We start from the raw sequence: 16,265 nt of genomic DNA on the forward strand, positions 1-16,265 counted from the left end.
GCTTGCTTTACCTCCTGTTTGGAAACCGATACACCGGTCTACCACACAACATTCAAACCAATAGCCATTAGCCACTTCTTTACCTTTGTTAACCAAACAATTTTATGCGATCCCTGCATATTCATAACTTCCCTAAGGCCATCTGCATAGCTAGCTAGCTCAGGTGTACGCCACAGGCGAGCCCAATAGAGAAGCGGTCGCAAGATGATAAGATCTTTGATGGATCTGCGACCGAGGTCGTATTGAAGGGGTTTGTTCGGGGTGCCCCTAGGTAAGGACAGAAGCTCCCTAAAGAACTTATTTTCGGCCATAACCATGGAGTCAACATTATTGAAACCCCAGAGCTCCGCTCCATAGAGTGCACTATTTATAGCTTTTGCGGAATATATCTCCAGTGCAGGGGCTATGGGTCTAGATAATGAGGCTCTGTGCTCCCTACCAATAACACCCACTACACGTTTGTGGTTTAGGGACATTTTCTCAATGTGTGGGTTCCAATTGAGTTGGTCCGATATCCTAATCCCTAGATAGTCAAACGTTTTGACGCGCTCTAGTGGCTCCTCATTAAGTATGAGCGCACGATTGGCTTTCCTGCGAGGGTTAAAATAGAGGAGCTTGGTTTTCGAAGTATTGATGACCAAGCCCCTGGAGTTGCAAAAAACACAGAACTGATCCAAAAGCTTTTGGAGCCCCATGGGCGTTTTAGAGACCAGTAACGTGTCGTCGCAAAAAGCAGGGCAGGGACTTTAACTTTTAATTTTTTTTGTCATTTGAAGAGATTTTATTATATTTTATGTGATGTTTGTTATATGATTTACATAGCAAGTATTTTCAGGACTGGGCTCGTGCCTGGGCGCTAAGATCTGAGCCACACTTGGCTCAGCTCTCCCTGTTTATTTTTTGGCTCGCTCACCTCTAACTTCACTGTGAGAAACGTATTCTGTCCTTTCACCAGGAGTACATCCACGCACAAAGTTGTTCCATTCAGTACAAGGGGCTACTATGGTAATGTCTGCCTTTAAGAACAGTTATTTTTTGCATTTAGCCAAATTTTTTTTTAGATTGGCAAGTGACCGGCAGCTATTGGTGAGGAGGGGGGTTAATAAATTCTGCAAAATCCATTATGGCAAACAAGGCTGGCCTTAAGCATGTTTGAACTCGGCCCATGCCCAGGGTGCTGACCATCAAAGGGATGCCGGTGCTGCCTGCAGCAGACTTCCTCTGACCTGGTTCCAGTGCTTAATTTGTAAAAAAAAAACGTAAGTGCCAGGGCCCTCGTCAGAAGGACACCTCAGTTTTGACCACAGATTGCCACTGTACTTACACAACTTCTAACCATCACACCGAAGTGTGACAATTGAGACTGTTTGAGGTGCCAAAGCTTTAACAATGGCTTGGGTGGCAGGTATTAGTTGTTTTTAATGTATATTGAATTTACAAACAACTGTTTTTCTGCTCATCTTTAAATTACACAAACAGCACCACCATGTGGCAGCTTCAGGCAATTAAGTGTCAGTACAAAGCACCGGAAACCACAGGCTCAAATTAAGCACTGCAGGGCTCTGAAGAAAACTGTGTTAAGGACTGTTTCTGTGAGCTCCTGCAACCATATCAACATGCTGTGTGTTTTCTTCTCCTAGCTCTCCTAACTCTGGTCGCCCTCACCTTACCATTTTTCCAATAAACTGTCAATTAAAGACGGCAGGTGGGAGAGGCGCAATATTTAGTTTCACCCAAGGCACTATCTGTGCGAAGGCCAACTCTGATGTCAAAACAAGCATTGACAAAGGCAACCCAAGGCCTCTTCGCATTTCCAGTACTCATATTTATTTGCCCTGATACTTGCAGTTTTTACCCCCTTTATAAAATGGTGGCCACAAGCCCCAGAATGCAAAGGAAAGTACATGGTGATTGGATAAGTGAGAGTTCTACGTGCACGAGTCCCTTGTGTGCAGGAGCTGTACTTTTGGTTTACCTGTGTGTGTGACCCTGTGTGCAGGAGCTGTACTTTTGGTTTACCTGTGTGTGTGACCCTGTGTGCAGGAGCTGTACTTTTGGTTTACCTGTGTGTGTGACCCTGTGTGCAGGAGCTGTACTTTTGGTTTACCTGTGAGTGTGACCCTGTGTGCAGGAGCTGTACTTTTGGTTTACCTGTGTGTGTGATGTGTGACCCTGTGTTCAGGAGCTGTACTTTTGGTTTACATGTGTGTGTGATGTGTGACCCTGTGTGCATGAGCTGTACTTTTGGTTTACCTGTGTGTGTGACCCTGTGTGCAAGAGCTGTACTTTTGGTTTACCTGTGTGTGATGTGTGACCCTGTGTGCAGGAGCTGTACTTTTGGTTTACCTGTGTGTGTGTGACCCTGTGTGCAGGAGCTGTACTTTTGGTTTACCTGTGTGTGTGATGTGTGACCCTGTGTGCAGGAGCTGTACTTTTGGTTTACCTGTGTGTGTGTGACCCTGTGTGCAGGAGCTGGACTTTTGGTTTACCTGTGTGTGTGATGTGTGACCCTGTGTGCAGGATATGTACTTTTGGTTTACCTGTGTGTGTGTGTGATGTGTGGTCCTGTGCGCAGGAACTGTAGTGTTGGTGGCTGTGTGTGATGCACGGTTGCCTACCAAAAGAGGTCAATAAAGAAAAAGAGAACATGTGTAACATGAATGGGGGCCTCGGGGATGAGGAGGAGGAGGAGAGAGATAAGGAGGTGGGGAGAGAGAGTGAGAGGCAGCCAGGAACACTTCCAGCAGTGCATGCAACTGTCAGTAAGTTTGGCGCGCAGAGCCTCGGCGCTGTTCCCGGAGCACCGCACACCAGCAGCGCCTGCCTGACCGGGGCATGCGGAGAGGGCAGAATGGCTACTTTTGACGAGGTTTTGAAAGAAGTCGGGGAGTTCGGGAGGTACCAGAAGAGGGTCTTCCTGCTCCTGTGCATGACCGGCATAACCTTCGCATTTCTCTTCGTCGGGGTGGTCTTCCTGGGTCAGACCCCGGAGCAGTACTGGTGCCGCAGCCCAGCGGTGGCCGAGCTGAGCAGGCACTGCGGCTGGAGCGCGCAGGAGGAGCTGAACTACACCGTGCCCCCGTCGGGGGGCAGTGCAGCGCCCGGCCAGGCGGAGGGCAGCTCGGCGCACAGCCACTGCGAGCGCTACGAGGACAGCGAGTGGAACCGCACGGCGCTGGGCTGTGGGGGGCCCGGGGCGCCGCTCTCCAACCACAGCGGGGCGCTGCTGCGCCCCTGCCAGGGCGGCTGGGTCTACCAGGAGGCGCGCACCACCATTGTCAGCGAGGTAAGAGCCGCCACTGCTCCATTACTCAAGCGCTCCATCGCCCCGCATAGGGGTCGCACTGCAATATTTCAGTTGATTTGGGATGTTTATATGTTGATGGATATTAGGGACTAGCATCCTGTAGATGTGCTGTGAGATAGAAGAGAACGGACCTCTGCTGTGGTAACTTGGATTATGTACATTAAAATGTTAGGGAGTTGTATTGATAAATATGTTCTGAGGATTCCATGTAGAAGAACAGCTGCACTGCATGTAAATGAGCACCAGAATTACTGTGATTGCTAGATGAGGATGTACGTTTGTTGGGGAAAACAATAAAGACAAATTAAAAAAAATATATATATATATATAAGTGAGTCTGTTGTCCCATACACTGTGTATACGGGACCTCGTGGACTGCAAGTTCCATCAGGCTGTGTGCCTGGGTGGTGCAACGCTGTAATTGAACTCACCTGGAGGAGGAGGAGCCAAGAGCTTGCGGATATTGAGGCAATCTCTAAGGCGCTGGGAACTTTGTTTTACTTGTGGAGTTGGCACTGAGGACGGCCATTGGGGTCAGAAACGCGTCTGCCACTATTCTTCACAGACTTCAGGAAGCGACTGCAATTTTGCCAATAAATTCCTTCATATGAGCCCGGAGCATGTGTCCCGCTGATTACTTTCGTGGTCAGCATTGGTGTTCTATGTGTAGCCGGGGATGGCTGTTACCGGCAGGGGCACGCCCTCTCGGTCTGGAGCTCCGCGTGATCAGCTGAACTGGTGGTATGGTGTGAGAAACACAAAAAGCGCGGCGCCCCCCCCAAGCAGAGGTACTTGCCAGCTGGTGTGTGTCTGCGCGAAGGGGAGAGAGGAGGCGGCATTGCGCTGCCTGATAAGGGCTCGTGTGAAGGTATGGCCGGAATAATGTGCCCAGGATCGCTGCGGTGGACAATGCAGTAAACGCCAAGCAATTGGGGGCACGAAAGTGAGTCTGTTGTCCCATACACTGTGTATACGGGACCTCGTGGACTGCAAGTTCCATCAGGCTGTGTGCCTGGGTGGTGCAACGCTGTAATTGAACTCACCTGGAGGAGGAGGAGCCAAGAGCTTGCGGATATTGAGGCAATCTCTAAGGCGCTGGGAACTTTGTTTTACTTGTGGAGTTGGCACTGAGGACGGCCATTGGGGTCAGAAACGCGTCTGCCACTATTCTTCACAGACTTCAGGAAGCGACTGCAATTTTGCCAATAAATTCCTTCATATGAGCCCGGAGCATGTGTCCCGCTGATTACTTTCGTGGTCAGCATTGGTGTTCTATGTGTAGCCGGGGATGGCTGTTACCGGCAGGGGCACGCCCTCTCGGTCTGGAGCTCCGCGTGATCAGCTGAACTGGTGGTATGGTGTGAGAAACACAAAAAGCGCGGCGCCCCCCCCAAGCAGAGGTACTTGCCAGCTGGTGTGTGTCTGCGCGAAGGGGAGAGAGGAGGCGGCATTGCGCTGCCTGATAAGGGCTCGTGTGAAGGTATGGCCGGAATAATGTGCCCAGGATCGCTGCGGTGGACAATGCAGTAAACGCCAAGCAATTGGGGGCACGAAAGTGAGTCTGTTGTCCCATACACTGTGTATACGGGACCTCGTGGACTGCAAGTTCCATCAGGCTGTGTGCCTGGGTGGTGCAACGCTGTAATTGAACTCACCTGGAGGAGGAGGAGCCAAGAGCTTGCGGATATTGAGGCAATCTCTAAGGCGCTGGGAACTTTGTTTTACTTGTGGAGTTGGCACTGAGGACGGCCATTGGGGTCAGAAACGCGTCTGCCACTATTCTTCACAGACTTCAGGAAGCGACTGCAATTTTGCCAATAAATTCCTTCATATGAGCCCGGAGCATGTGTCCCGCTGATTACTTTCGTGGTCAGCATTGGTGTTCTATATATATATATATATATATATATACTGCAATAAAATTGCGCCACACCTCAACTTAAAAAAAAAAGTGACTGGCAGCGGTGGGTAACCTCTCACCAGCTTTTTCATTTAAATCACTTAACAAACTAACAAAATGTTATAATCTCACATGGCTTGCACTCACATGTCGCGCTTTCCCTCCCTCAAAACGGTATGAAAGATGCACTCCTCTTTACCGCAGTTAATACATTTTGCAGGTAAATATACTCATATTCTCTATTATTATAGTTTCTGAGCTCTGGGAGTTTCCTATGCCCCTAGTGAGTTACTGTGACAGTCTTGACTTAAATTTGTATTCATTAATTTATAATGGAATAAGTAGTTGATTCAATCCCGAATGCAAAGATGAAATCTCGACTGGGCAAACTTCTCACACATTGAACTTGGACAGAAACCTGTGGCAGTCAATTACTCGCTCAGTCAGTACTGAAAATCTGGCAACTGCACCATGGTTTTTGTATGATACAACATTGTTCCTGCCAATTCCATGCAGCATTGTTACATCTTGCTTAAAAATTTTTTTTTTAAAGATAAACAAAATAGATCTCAAATAAAAAAAAGCGTTGCTATTTACCATGTAGATGTTTGCAATAATATCGAAAATTTCAAGTTGTTTCAAGCAGGTTCCATCTAGACTGTCTTCCTTCACAAAATCTGTAAATTTTATCTTTGCACGTGAACTGCAGACTGCCAAACACATGCAATGATTTAAAAAATGAGGAGAAATAAAAACATTTCTCCTTGTTACTCCTGCTTTAGGGAGGCACTGGATTTTGTCTCAAATCCTTGTCTACAATTCTTTGTAGATAGAAATTTACATCAAAACTCATAAGTGGTAGCATGGCATCTCCTATGCTCCACCCATGTAACGCCTCTTGATGCAAAGTAACACTAGGCAGTGCATTGTGCTTCGTTGTGTTACTTTAGGTAGAAAATCATGATTTGTGTTTGTTTGTTAATCCCAGCAGAAGACACTGCACTGGGTTGAATTTTAAAAAGTAACACAAACCCAACATAAACTCTTTGTAAATAGGGTCCTCAGTTCTTAACATTGCGGCTTACCGGTGTAATGCTATAGGAAGACTTTGTGTAACTTTACTGGGCACTTTAAGCTGTTGAATGCTGTAATAACCAATTTAAAGATGCAACAATGCCCCATTTGATGGACTGGTAGAAAGGCATTTGGCCATAGTTGGAAATGCAATCATTGACAAAGCCATTAGGCCTGAATTTACTGTGGTATTGCATGCAAATACAGGCATGCGCAGATGATACTTGCGTTCAATTAAGAATTCAATGTAGACCTATTGGCTTTGACAATGCTTGTTTAACTTGGTTTAGCCAGCGGAAGCTGCTTCACTACTTGTAGATGTAGATCTCGTACTTGCTAAAGAATAAAACTAGAATTAGAAGCCAAAGCTGAGAGTATATATATATATATATATATATATTTAAATCATACAGGACTGGTAGTGCAGTGAGCTGGCATTTTCTTGGAGAGCAGTTGTTGAAGTGGGCCAGCTAACAAATTAACAGAGAGCCAAGCCAAAGCTCAGCCAAGGGTCAGCTCTGGCTCTACGAGCCAGTGCTTGAGCCCTGCCTTAAAAATGGTTGGCACGTCAATCATGCAAAAAAGTGTATTCCTTTAAAACGCAGAAACATTTCATTTTAGTACATCATATTATCTCTCTACATTGAATGTTCATTAAAAGTGCAGCTTTTTAAACTTGCCCTGAGTAACATTACTGTCCCACCTCCATGACAATGATATCAGTGAGCTAAGAAGCGAACCAGTGGCCATGTGCACTCTAAAAGTGGTCTAGATTAGTATTACAGACGGTGCAACATTTCAGGCTATTACATTAAACACAATACGGCTTTGCACAGCGCACATCCTGAACCCATGTGTTTGAATGTGTTCTCATGTATAGCTATAAACAACAAGCATTGAAAATGCAATCGGTCGCACAATTGTTTTAGTTAGAGCTATTGGCATTGTACATGGCAATGTATTTTACCTATGTCTTAGGGTGTGTATGTATGTGGTGTGTAGTGGAACTATGTGGGTTGGATTGGATTAATTAGTTGTGTAATTGTGTTTAGTGGAGTGGATTTATGTAGTGGAATTATGTGCCAAGCTGTGCAAATATGTGGATAGTAAATATGTGGTATATAGTGTAGTGGAAATATGTGGAGTGGGATTGTGTGTTATGGAGTGTAATTATGTGGAATGGTATTTTGTGTTGTGGAGTGGTATGTAGTGGAGTTTAATTATGTGGTGTGCTGTTGAATGTTGTGGCATGATGGTGAATTGTGTGGTGTGGATTGGATGTATGTGGTGTGTTGTGTTTTTGTGTTGTTGAGTTGTATTATTTGGTTAGGTGTCAGATTATGTGGTATGGATTGGAAATGTGTGGAGTTGATTGGTGTTGTTAAAGCAAATGTATTTTACCTATGTGTTATGGAGTGTAGTGAATGTATGTGGTGTGTGGTGGAATTATGTTGTTGTTTTGGAATTGTTAGTTGGGGAATTGTATGGCATGGTATTGTGTGGCGTGGAATGGATATGTCTAGTGGTATGTGGCATGGTGTGCAGTTGAATTATGTGGATAACAATTATTGTGTATTTGAGTGTAATGGAGGTATTCTTGGTGGGATTTTGTGTTATGGGTATAATTATGTGGAATGTTATTTTGTAATGTGGAGTGTTATGTAGTGGAGTTTAAAAATGTGGTGTTTCGTAGAATTTGGTGGTATTATGTCTAATTATGTGGTGTTTATTGGATGTATGTGGTGTGTTATACAACTGTGTTGAATACAATTATGTGGTTTGTTGTTGAATTATGTGATGTGGAATGGAAATGTGTTGAGTTGTGTGGCATGGAGCTGTGTGGTCTGAAATGAAAATATGCATGGTACGGAGTGTTTTTGTGTGGCTAGTTACTATGTGGTATAGTTTACATGTGGTGTGTAATTATGTGGTTGTGAGTTGAGTGTTATTATGTGGAGTTGAATTATGTAGTGTTGAGTTGTATTATGTGGAGTGTGAATATGCTGGGTGGTATTGATTTGTGTGTTGGCGGATCTCAATGACATCGAGCAGTAGGGTGGCATCACCAGTGCAATGGTATTTACAAAAGCACAGAAGCCTGCGGTGAGGCTCTGCCCCTTGAAGCCTCATTTAGATTTCTACCCTAAATAAGTGGTAATACCCAGTATGATGCTTACAGGATGACGATAGGATTCACAGTATTATGAAAAATGAGGGTACTCTACACTTGGATTAGGAAGAACTTTCCCAAATGACTTTAACTATTAATTTTCCATAGGACCGGAGAGAGTAGTTACATTTTTTGTATTTTTGTTACAGTAAGTGCAATATTCTAAGTCCACAGAATGTGGTGCTATAGCGGTACTCCAAATTAACCCTAGCTTTCCTGCATTTTTCCAGAACTCTACATGATGGTTCTCTGTCATAGCTGGCCTAGATTTAGTCCTTATATCCACTCACGCCTGGGCAACATACACAAGATAGATACCTGGTGCTGAGGGTACAAGCAGTTGTGGGCAGACTGAGGGTGCACTGCATAATGCAGAAAGCAAACACAACACACATTCTGAACTGGATTATTTGATCACAAATGTAATTGCCTTGGATAAGTGATGCGTTGAACATGCATTTGATCTGAATATTTTTATAAACAGTTTCTGCTCTTTAAAAGGCCAACCAAATGCTAAATCCGTGGTATTGTTCTCTCTAGCCACGCCTTGACTCTGGCGTAGTGACAGAACCCTTAGTGTCAGCGCTTCTGAATGCACTTTTGTGTCCTAGATAACAGTTCCCAGACGTTTTTATGTTTGGTGCCCTTTGTGCTGTGTGTTGCACTGTGCTGGTCGTGCTGTGAGTACAGACGTTGTTAGTAATTGTGATGGACGACACTGTAAGTGCTTTGTGAGCACTGATGTTTGCGTGTTGTGAAGCACTGTGGTATTGGTGTTGTTTTATATACACGGCTGGCTCTGTAGTGTGATGCAGTTTTGCTTTTATTGTGTGATGCACGGTGCAATTTGTAGTCTATAGTGAACAGTGTTTTTTTAAATTATATGATGCAAAGTACAATTAAATGTTTACTGTTTGTGCTGTGACATGTGCATTGGTAGCTGTGGTGTCTGCTGGACAGAGCTGTGTGTGATGGACAGTGTTGTTCGTGTGCTATTTGATACACAACATTAGTAATGAGTGTGTTACACAGTGCAGTTTGTTGTAGGGTGCTCAGTGTAATTTGTACTCTGTGATTGGCAGCATTGTGGGATTGGATGTGCTGTTTGTACTACGGGATGCACAGTGCTGTTCGAGCTGTGTGATAAGAAGTGTTGCTTGTTCTGTCCGATGCCTATGCAGTTTGTGATGAATACCACAGTGCATGATTTGTGATGCTCCGTGTGATTTATGTAGTGTGATGCATAATGCTGTCATTGAAGTCCTGTGTAATAAGATGCATAGTGGAATGTAGTGTGTGATGCTTCATGTTGTGTGTGCTAGACAGTTCTGCTTGTAAGTGATAAGCACAGTGTTCTTGCACAGTGTGATGTTCATTTTCGTGTGTGCTTTGTGACTGACAGTTGTAGGATTCGCACTGCTGTTTGTGCTTTGGGACACCTGTGCTCTTTGCACTTTGTGGTGCCAGTGTCTGGAACGCATCGTGGGCGGTACAGCTTATGCTCTGGCATGTGCCATGTTGTTTTTACTAGGGATGCACAGTTTTGTTGGTGATTTGTGGTAGATGGTGCTGAGTGGTGCATGCACCGCTTTACTTATGGTGTGACACACTTTGTTCGTTGTGTCGTCCAGTGCACAATGGTGTCTGTGATCGATAGTGTGATCTAAGGCTGCTCTATGATGTTCAGCTCTGTCTGTGCATCGTGCGGTGGGTGCACTCTGCTCTTCATTGAGTGATGCACGATGCAGTGTGTCCTTCGTCAGGCTGTGATGTTGTGTTGGACAGTGCTGTTTGAGCTGTGTGATGCGTTGGTGTTGTGTTGGACAGTGCTGTTTGAGCTGTGTGATGCGTTGGTGTTGTGTTGGACAGTGCTGTTTGAGCTGTGTGATGCACAGTAGTATCACTGCTCATATCGTGTTGAATTGTGCACCATACTGTTAGAGTGAACTATATATAGTGTTTGATTGTATAATGGGTAGTGCTTTTTACGCTCTGTGATAGGCTGTACTCCTTGATAATGTGATAGAAAGAGTAAAGAACAGTCCGTTGCTTGCTGTTTGATAGGTAGTGCTGTTTGTGGTGTATGATGCACAGTGATGTTGCCGCTTGTACTGTGTGATACGTTGTGCTCTTTGCTGATTTGTGATAGGTAGGGCTGCTGTGTGCCTACAGATCCCAGAGTGTAGTTTCTTGCCCTCCCTCCAGTTCTTTGAGTGTGTGCTGCGTCTGTTAGTTTCTCTAGGCTTTGGCGAAGGGCTGCACTCTACCTTTCTCTGTTGCACGTCTTGCCCATTTCTCTGGTCTTCTCAGATTTCCTTCGCTCTGCTCCGCAAGCTTCAGACCATACAGAACACCGCAGCCAGACTCGTACTCGGCATCCATCTACATCAGGGGTACTCATAGTACGGCCCGCGGGCCGGTGGCAGCCCGGCAAGCCAATGGTCTTTTAAAGACCTGTGAAGTGCTTGGGTGCGGCTGTGTGTGTGCGCCTGGAAGCTGTCACAGCCCGGGCACACACAGGCAGGGTGAGGAGGGAGAGCGAGGGAGGGAGGGAGAGCAAGCAAGGGAGCGAGGGAGGGAGAGCAAGCGAGGGAGCGAGGGAGAGGGAGGGAGGGAGAGCAAGCGAGGGAGAGCGAGGGAGAGGGAGAGGGAGGGAGGGAGGGAGCGCGAAGATGGGAGAGCGAGGGAGGGAGAGCGAGGGAGGGAGGGAGAGTAAGGGAGGGAGGGAGAGCGAGGGAGGGAGGGAGAGCAAGCGAGGGAGAGCGAGAGGGAGGGAGGGAAAGCGAGGGAGGGAGGAAGAGCGAGGGAGAGCTAGGGACGGAGGGAGGGAGAGCAAGCGAGGGAGGGAGAGCGAGGGAGACAGAGCGAGGGAGAATGAGCGAGGGAGACAGAGGGAGGGAGACAGAAGGAGAGAGAGGGAGACCTCAGAGAGAGGGAGACCTCAGAGTGAGGGGGAGGGAACGAGAGAGAGGGAGACCTCAGAGTGAGGGAGACAGAGGGAAGGAGAGAGAGGGAGACCTCAGAGTGAAGGAGACAGAGGGAGGGAGACCTCCGAGTGAGGGAGCCTCAAACTGAGGGAGAGGGAAGGAGAGAGAGGGAGAAAGAGTGAGGGAGAGGGAAGGAGAGAGAGGGAGATCTCAGAGTGAGGGAGACCTCAGAGTGAGGGAGCCTCAAACTGAAGGAGAGGGAAGGAGAGAGAGGGAGGCAGAGGGATTGAGGGTGAGGGAAGCAGAGAGAGGGAGACAGAGGGAAGGAGGGAGAGTGAAGGAGAGAGAGGGAAATAGAGTGAGGGAGAGGGAAATAGAGTGAGGGAGAAGGAAACACAGAGAGAGGGAGACAGAGGGAATGAGGGAGAGGGAAGGAGAGAGAGGGAGACAGAGGGAAGGAGGGAAGGAGAGAGAGGGAAATAGAGTGAGCGAGAGGGAAATTGAGTGAGGGAGAGGGAAATAGAGTGAGGGAGAAGGAAACAGAGAGAGAGGGAGACAGAGAGAGAGAGAGAGAGAGAGAGAGAGGGAGACAGTCAGGGTGAGTGAGACAGAGGAAGGGAGGGAGTGAGACAGTCAGAATGAATGAGACAGAGGGAGAGATGGAGAGAGGGAGTGAGAGAGTCAGAGTGAGTGAGACAGAGGGAGACAGAGACAGAGGGAGAGAGGGAGAGAGAGGGAGGGAGAGAGATGGAGAGAGAGGGAGAGAGAGGGAGGGAGAGGGAGAAAGAGAGGGAGGGGGAGAGAGAGAGAGAGAGAGAGAGAGAGAGAGAGAGAGAGAGAGAGAGAGAGAGAGAGAGAGAGAGAGAAATGTGTGTATGCCGGGTCTGGTGGCTCAGTGGACGAAGGCGTCCGCTGCAGGGACCTGTGATCAACCTCATGGTCACAGTTTTTTTTGCTCTAGCCCCGCCCCCTTCCCCACTGACCCCGCCCCCACCGGTGCGGCCCTCGGACACAAACCACATTGTAAATTTGGCCCCGAGAGAAAGTTTGTGAGTACCCATGCTCTACATGAACACATCACCCAATACCTCCGGAACCTCCACTGGCTCCCCGTTGAGAAGATGAGACGAGAGTTACTTTCAAGATACTCACCCACGCCTACAAATGCCTACACAACACCGGATACCAATACCTCAATGAAAGAATCTCCTTTCCGCTACCCAAGAGAATCCTCCAATCCAGCAACCTTGCCCTCACTGAAATCCCAGGTATCCGCAGACCCAGAACAGGTGAAAGAGCCTTCTCCTACATCGTGAGCAAGGCCTGGAACGTACGCTCCCGATCGACATCAGACACGCACCTTCCCTACCATCTTCAGGAAGACACTCAAGACCTGGTTCTTCCACTGACCGGAGTTGCTTACCCTCCCCCCCTCCCCAGCGCCTTGAGACTCTCCCCTGATTGATCCCTCCAGCAACTCAGATCCCGGATACCCTATTCTAACGATCACTTAGATCTCTTCAGGTTCCCAGCAGTCCATCGCTTCTGGGCTTTTGATGTGGCACACTGAAGCGGCCTGTGAGCAGCATGTGGTGCCCAATAAATCATTGATAGATATTGTAAAAAAAAAATCTGTCCCCAAAACACATAAAATAAATAAAAATTAACACGGGTGAGGGGGCATAGTATCTCCCGTTGTGTGGACGCATTGCGGGGAGATGTATAATTGAAGCTATGGACTGAAACCAACAGCTACTCAAAACACAAGTGCACGTTTTCTGGCCCAAAACAAATGTTTAAAAAAGTGTGCCGGAAGTTTGAGAAATGGCCGGAAGCGAAATGGCCCTTGTAAGAGGGCCAGTCGCCATGGGTGTGACAAACACACCAAAAGCAGGGACAAATGGCATACATTCACCACACGAATGCAAGGCAGCTTGAAAGGCACAGGAAGGAAACTATGAACGGCGGTGGGCGTGGCCATTCTCCACACACAGACTACAGCTGAGCATGCCTCATAGAGCAGCGCATGTGCGCTGACTCTAGACTCGACCTAAAAAAAGGGTCAGTAAAAAACTACATGCATAAGGTCAAGGTCAGACTGGCTTAAAGGGCAATCAAGGAATCCCCGATGGGCCGGTCAGTCTGAAAAATCAGTGTGTGCCTTTTTCTGACTGTGGCCATGTTTTACGGTCTGATGGGCAGGTTTTAACTCTTGATTTATTTAATATTGAAACAACTGCTGCCTGAAGCAAGCTCAAATCCATGCAGTCTTCCGTACATTGCAAAACACTGATACAAGTAAAGCTTGGGTGACATGTAGAAGTCACATTATTTTTTGGGGAAGTTTCCATAGCCCAACATTGTTCAAAGACATAAGAGCGCTTCAAATTAATAACACACTATGTTACATCTTTTTATTTGTTCTACAGAGGGAGATAGGCTGCAATTCATATGATGCTGAACCACGGTCAGGATGCGAACCTTGTTCCCCATGTTGCATAGTTAATAACTGTAGCCATTAGGCCACATCACCTCCTGTTGAAAGCTCGACTCGTTCTGGGCTCGAGGTTCCAAGAGTGCCTCGAGCTGAGCCGCAACCAGGTATCAGGATTGAGATTTCAGAGACCCACCCACATTAAGTAGTTACTTTCAGCTTTTGTTATTGTGCGGGATTTGGTGTTGTCTTTTCATTTAGTTGGTTGATATGTATGTTGATTTTCGGATAGCAACCCATTTTTACTGTATTACCTTTGTGAGCGGAAATTGTTCTTTGGTAAATTGATTGGATTGGCAAACTTGTTTGTTTTACCTTGTAGTTTCCTGAAACAGAACGATGTGGGTAAAGTATATGTGCTAACATGTACATATACATAGAAAGATATCGATAACTTGTTTTCATTGAATTCTCCGTGCAATAGATTTGCAACTTATAAGTAAAGATATTGACAAGTGTTACTACTATCAATTTAATGGTAGTAAATGTATCTACCTTGGAAAGATGAAAGGCTGAGATGGCCATGACCAGATTCAACCTTCTGATCGCTAGATTACATAGCTGTCAGTAGCTATATCTGTCTGTCTGCCTGTGTAATATTAAGTGTGAAGGTACTAAAAGGCATTGCTTTTAGCCATAGAGAAACACTGCATTTGATTATTGCAGTTAAAAGTTGCGTGATTATGGAGTGGCATAAAGTGTCTTTATTACTGATGAACAGGCCAATAGCAACAATAAGTGTTAACCAGATTGGCACCCATGAAAGAGGCTGCAGGCCCAGACAGGTGAATTGAGCTGTTTGCGACAGCAAAAAAGTTTTTTTTAAATGTACAATAGCAAAACTGCGATTCAGTAACTTGTTACTGAATTGCAGTTTGGGTTTGCGACTCAGTATTTGGAAGTGGTGTGTTTTTGGCATTCGCTCCTAAAACCGATTAGCAGTGGTATATGACTGTTTTGTGACCAAATTATTATCGTAAAACATTGGACAACTTTGAACTACGTAAACAGTACACATTAGACTGAGCCCCAGAACATCATGTACGCAACATGGTTCCAAATCATGTAGCTGGACTGGGGTTTGCCAACTCAACCGCACATCCATTTCTTCTCAACAATGCATATATTTCTAACACTCTAAACCAGTCATCTAGAAGATGATACGCAACGTTGCATTAAAGCCAAATAACTAGCACAGATGCCTTCAGACTCAACCGCCACCACAAGCCAAGCAGGTGATAACTGCTCTGCAGCAGAACGAAGCCAACTGTAAACTGCTTTAGCATGCGCATCCGCACACACAATGTTCCACACAGATCCATAACACAATCTAGTTGGCTACCATCCTATAGAATTCATCACTTAACTATATCTTCAGAACCTCATCAGGGGTAGAAAACGCTTTATAAATACAGTAACAATACAATATGTTAGCCTTCTGCTACATTGATGGCCAGGACCGTACCGGGGCACCAAAAGCAGCGCTGGCAAAAAAGCTGACACCAGCCCCAGCACCCTTCTCCTTCCCGCTCTGTTTCTCTCTCTCTCTCCATCCATTCATTCATTCTCTCTCTCTCTCTCTCTCTCTCTCTCTCTCTCTCATTCTCTCCTTGCTCTTTCCCTCCTCTCTTAACCCATTGCGTGCGCGCGTCAGACAACGGCCGTCGCAAGCACTACCTCGCTAGTGCTGCGCACGTCCGTTGGCCGACGCAGCCCCGCCACTGTTTAAAACTCCCGCACCGCAGCGGAATTCGCGCCATGGTTAAGGAGTTAAAGCCCCCTCGGACTGCTGCAGTCATCATTTGAGAGCTGGGGAAAGTGCAGTAGAGGCCCTGGGCTTTTAAGATCCAGTTCCCAATGGCTCCAGCCCATCAGGGAAATGCCTGATTGAATAAAAGGCCCATCCGGCCCTATTGCTGGCCTCTGTCCAGTGTAACTCACTGTTAAGTAAAACAAAACACAACCAAATAAAGCACAACCATAGAGTGGACATCCAGATTCTAAAAGATCTTCTGGATCATGTGATGCCAGGGTATACTCAGACGTGAGTCCCTTGTTCACTTGGCCACTGGATTCAAGATAGCCTGGCTGATGAGGATTATGAATCCGAAACCGGTCCCAGGATGCTTGTTTCCGGTCCAGGGAAGACATGGCTTGGCAGTTCGGGCTGGACTGTTCCCATAAGGCACAGGGTCAGACTGATTTGCATATAGCCATGTCTGAACTGGGGTGGCTGTGTGAACTAAAGAATGGTGATGGATTAAACCCAGATCAGTTGACTGGGGGTGAGTGTTTGATTTGTTCAAACGCTCCGTCCATCATCCCCTTTTGTATCGCTTTGTTCGCCCTAAGTGTGGCAGGGTATACTCAGACGTGAGTCCCTTGTTCACTTG

General features: G+C 46.6%; 1 protein-coding gene across 1 annotated transcript in view; it reads left to right on the forward strand.

Annotated features, from left to right (window-relative positions):
- Positions 1-2,757: 2,757 nt before the first annotated feature.
- The window catches only part of SLC22A3 (solute carrier family 22 member 3), an 858,705-nt gene continuing 845,197 nt past the window's right edge, over positions 2,758-16,265 (forward strand). The window contains exon 1 of the mRNA XM_078649172.1: positions 2,758-3,286. Coding sequence (XP_078505298.1) covers positions 2,852-3,286 — 435 coding nt within the window. The 5' untranslated portion in view covers positions 2,758-2,851. The remainder of the gene's footprint in view (positions 3,287-16,265) is intronic.

Source organism: Lissotriton helveticus, chromosome 6 (genome assembly GCF_964261635.1).
Source record: "Lissotriton helveticus chromosome 6, aLisHel1.1, whole genome shotgun sequence".
In the NCBI taxonomy this organism is placed as follows: Eukaryota; Metazoa; Chordata; class Amphibia; order Caudata; family Salamandridae; genus Lissotriton; species Lissotriton helveticus.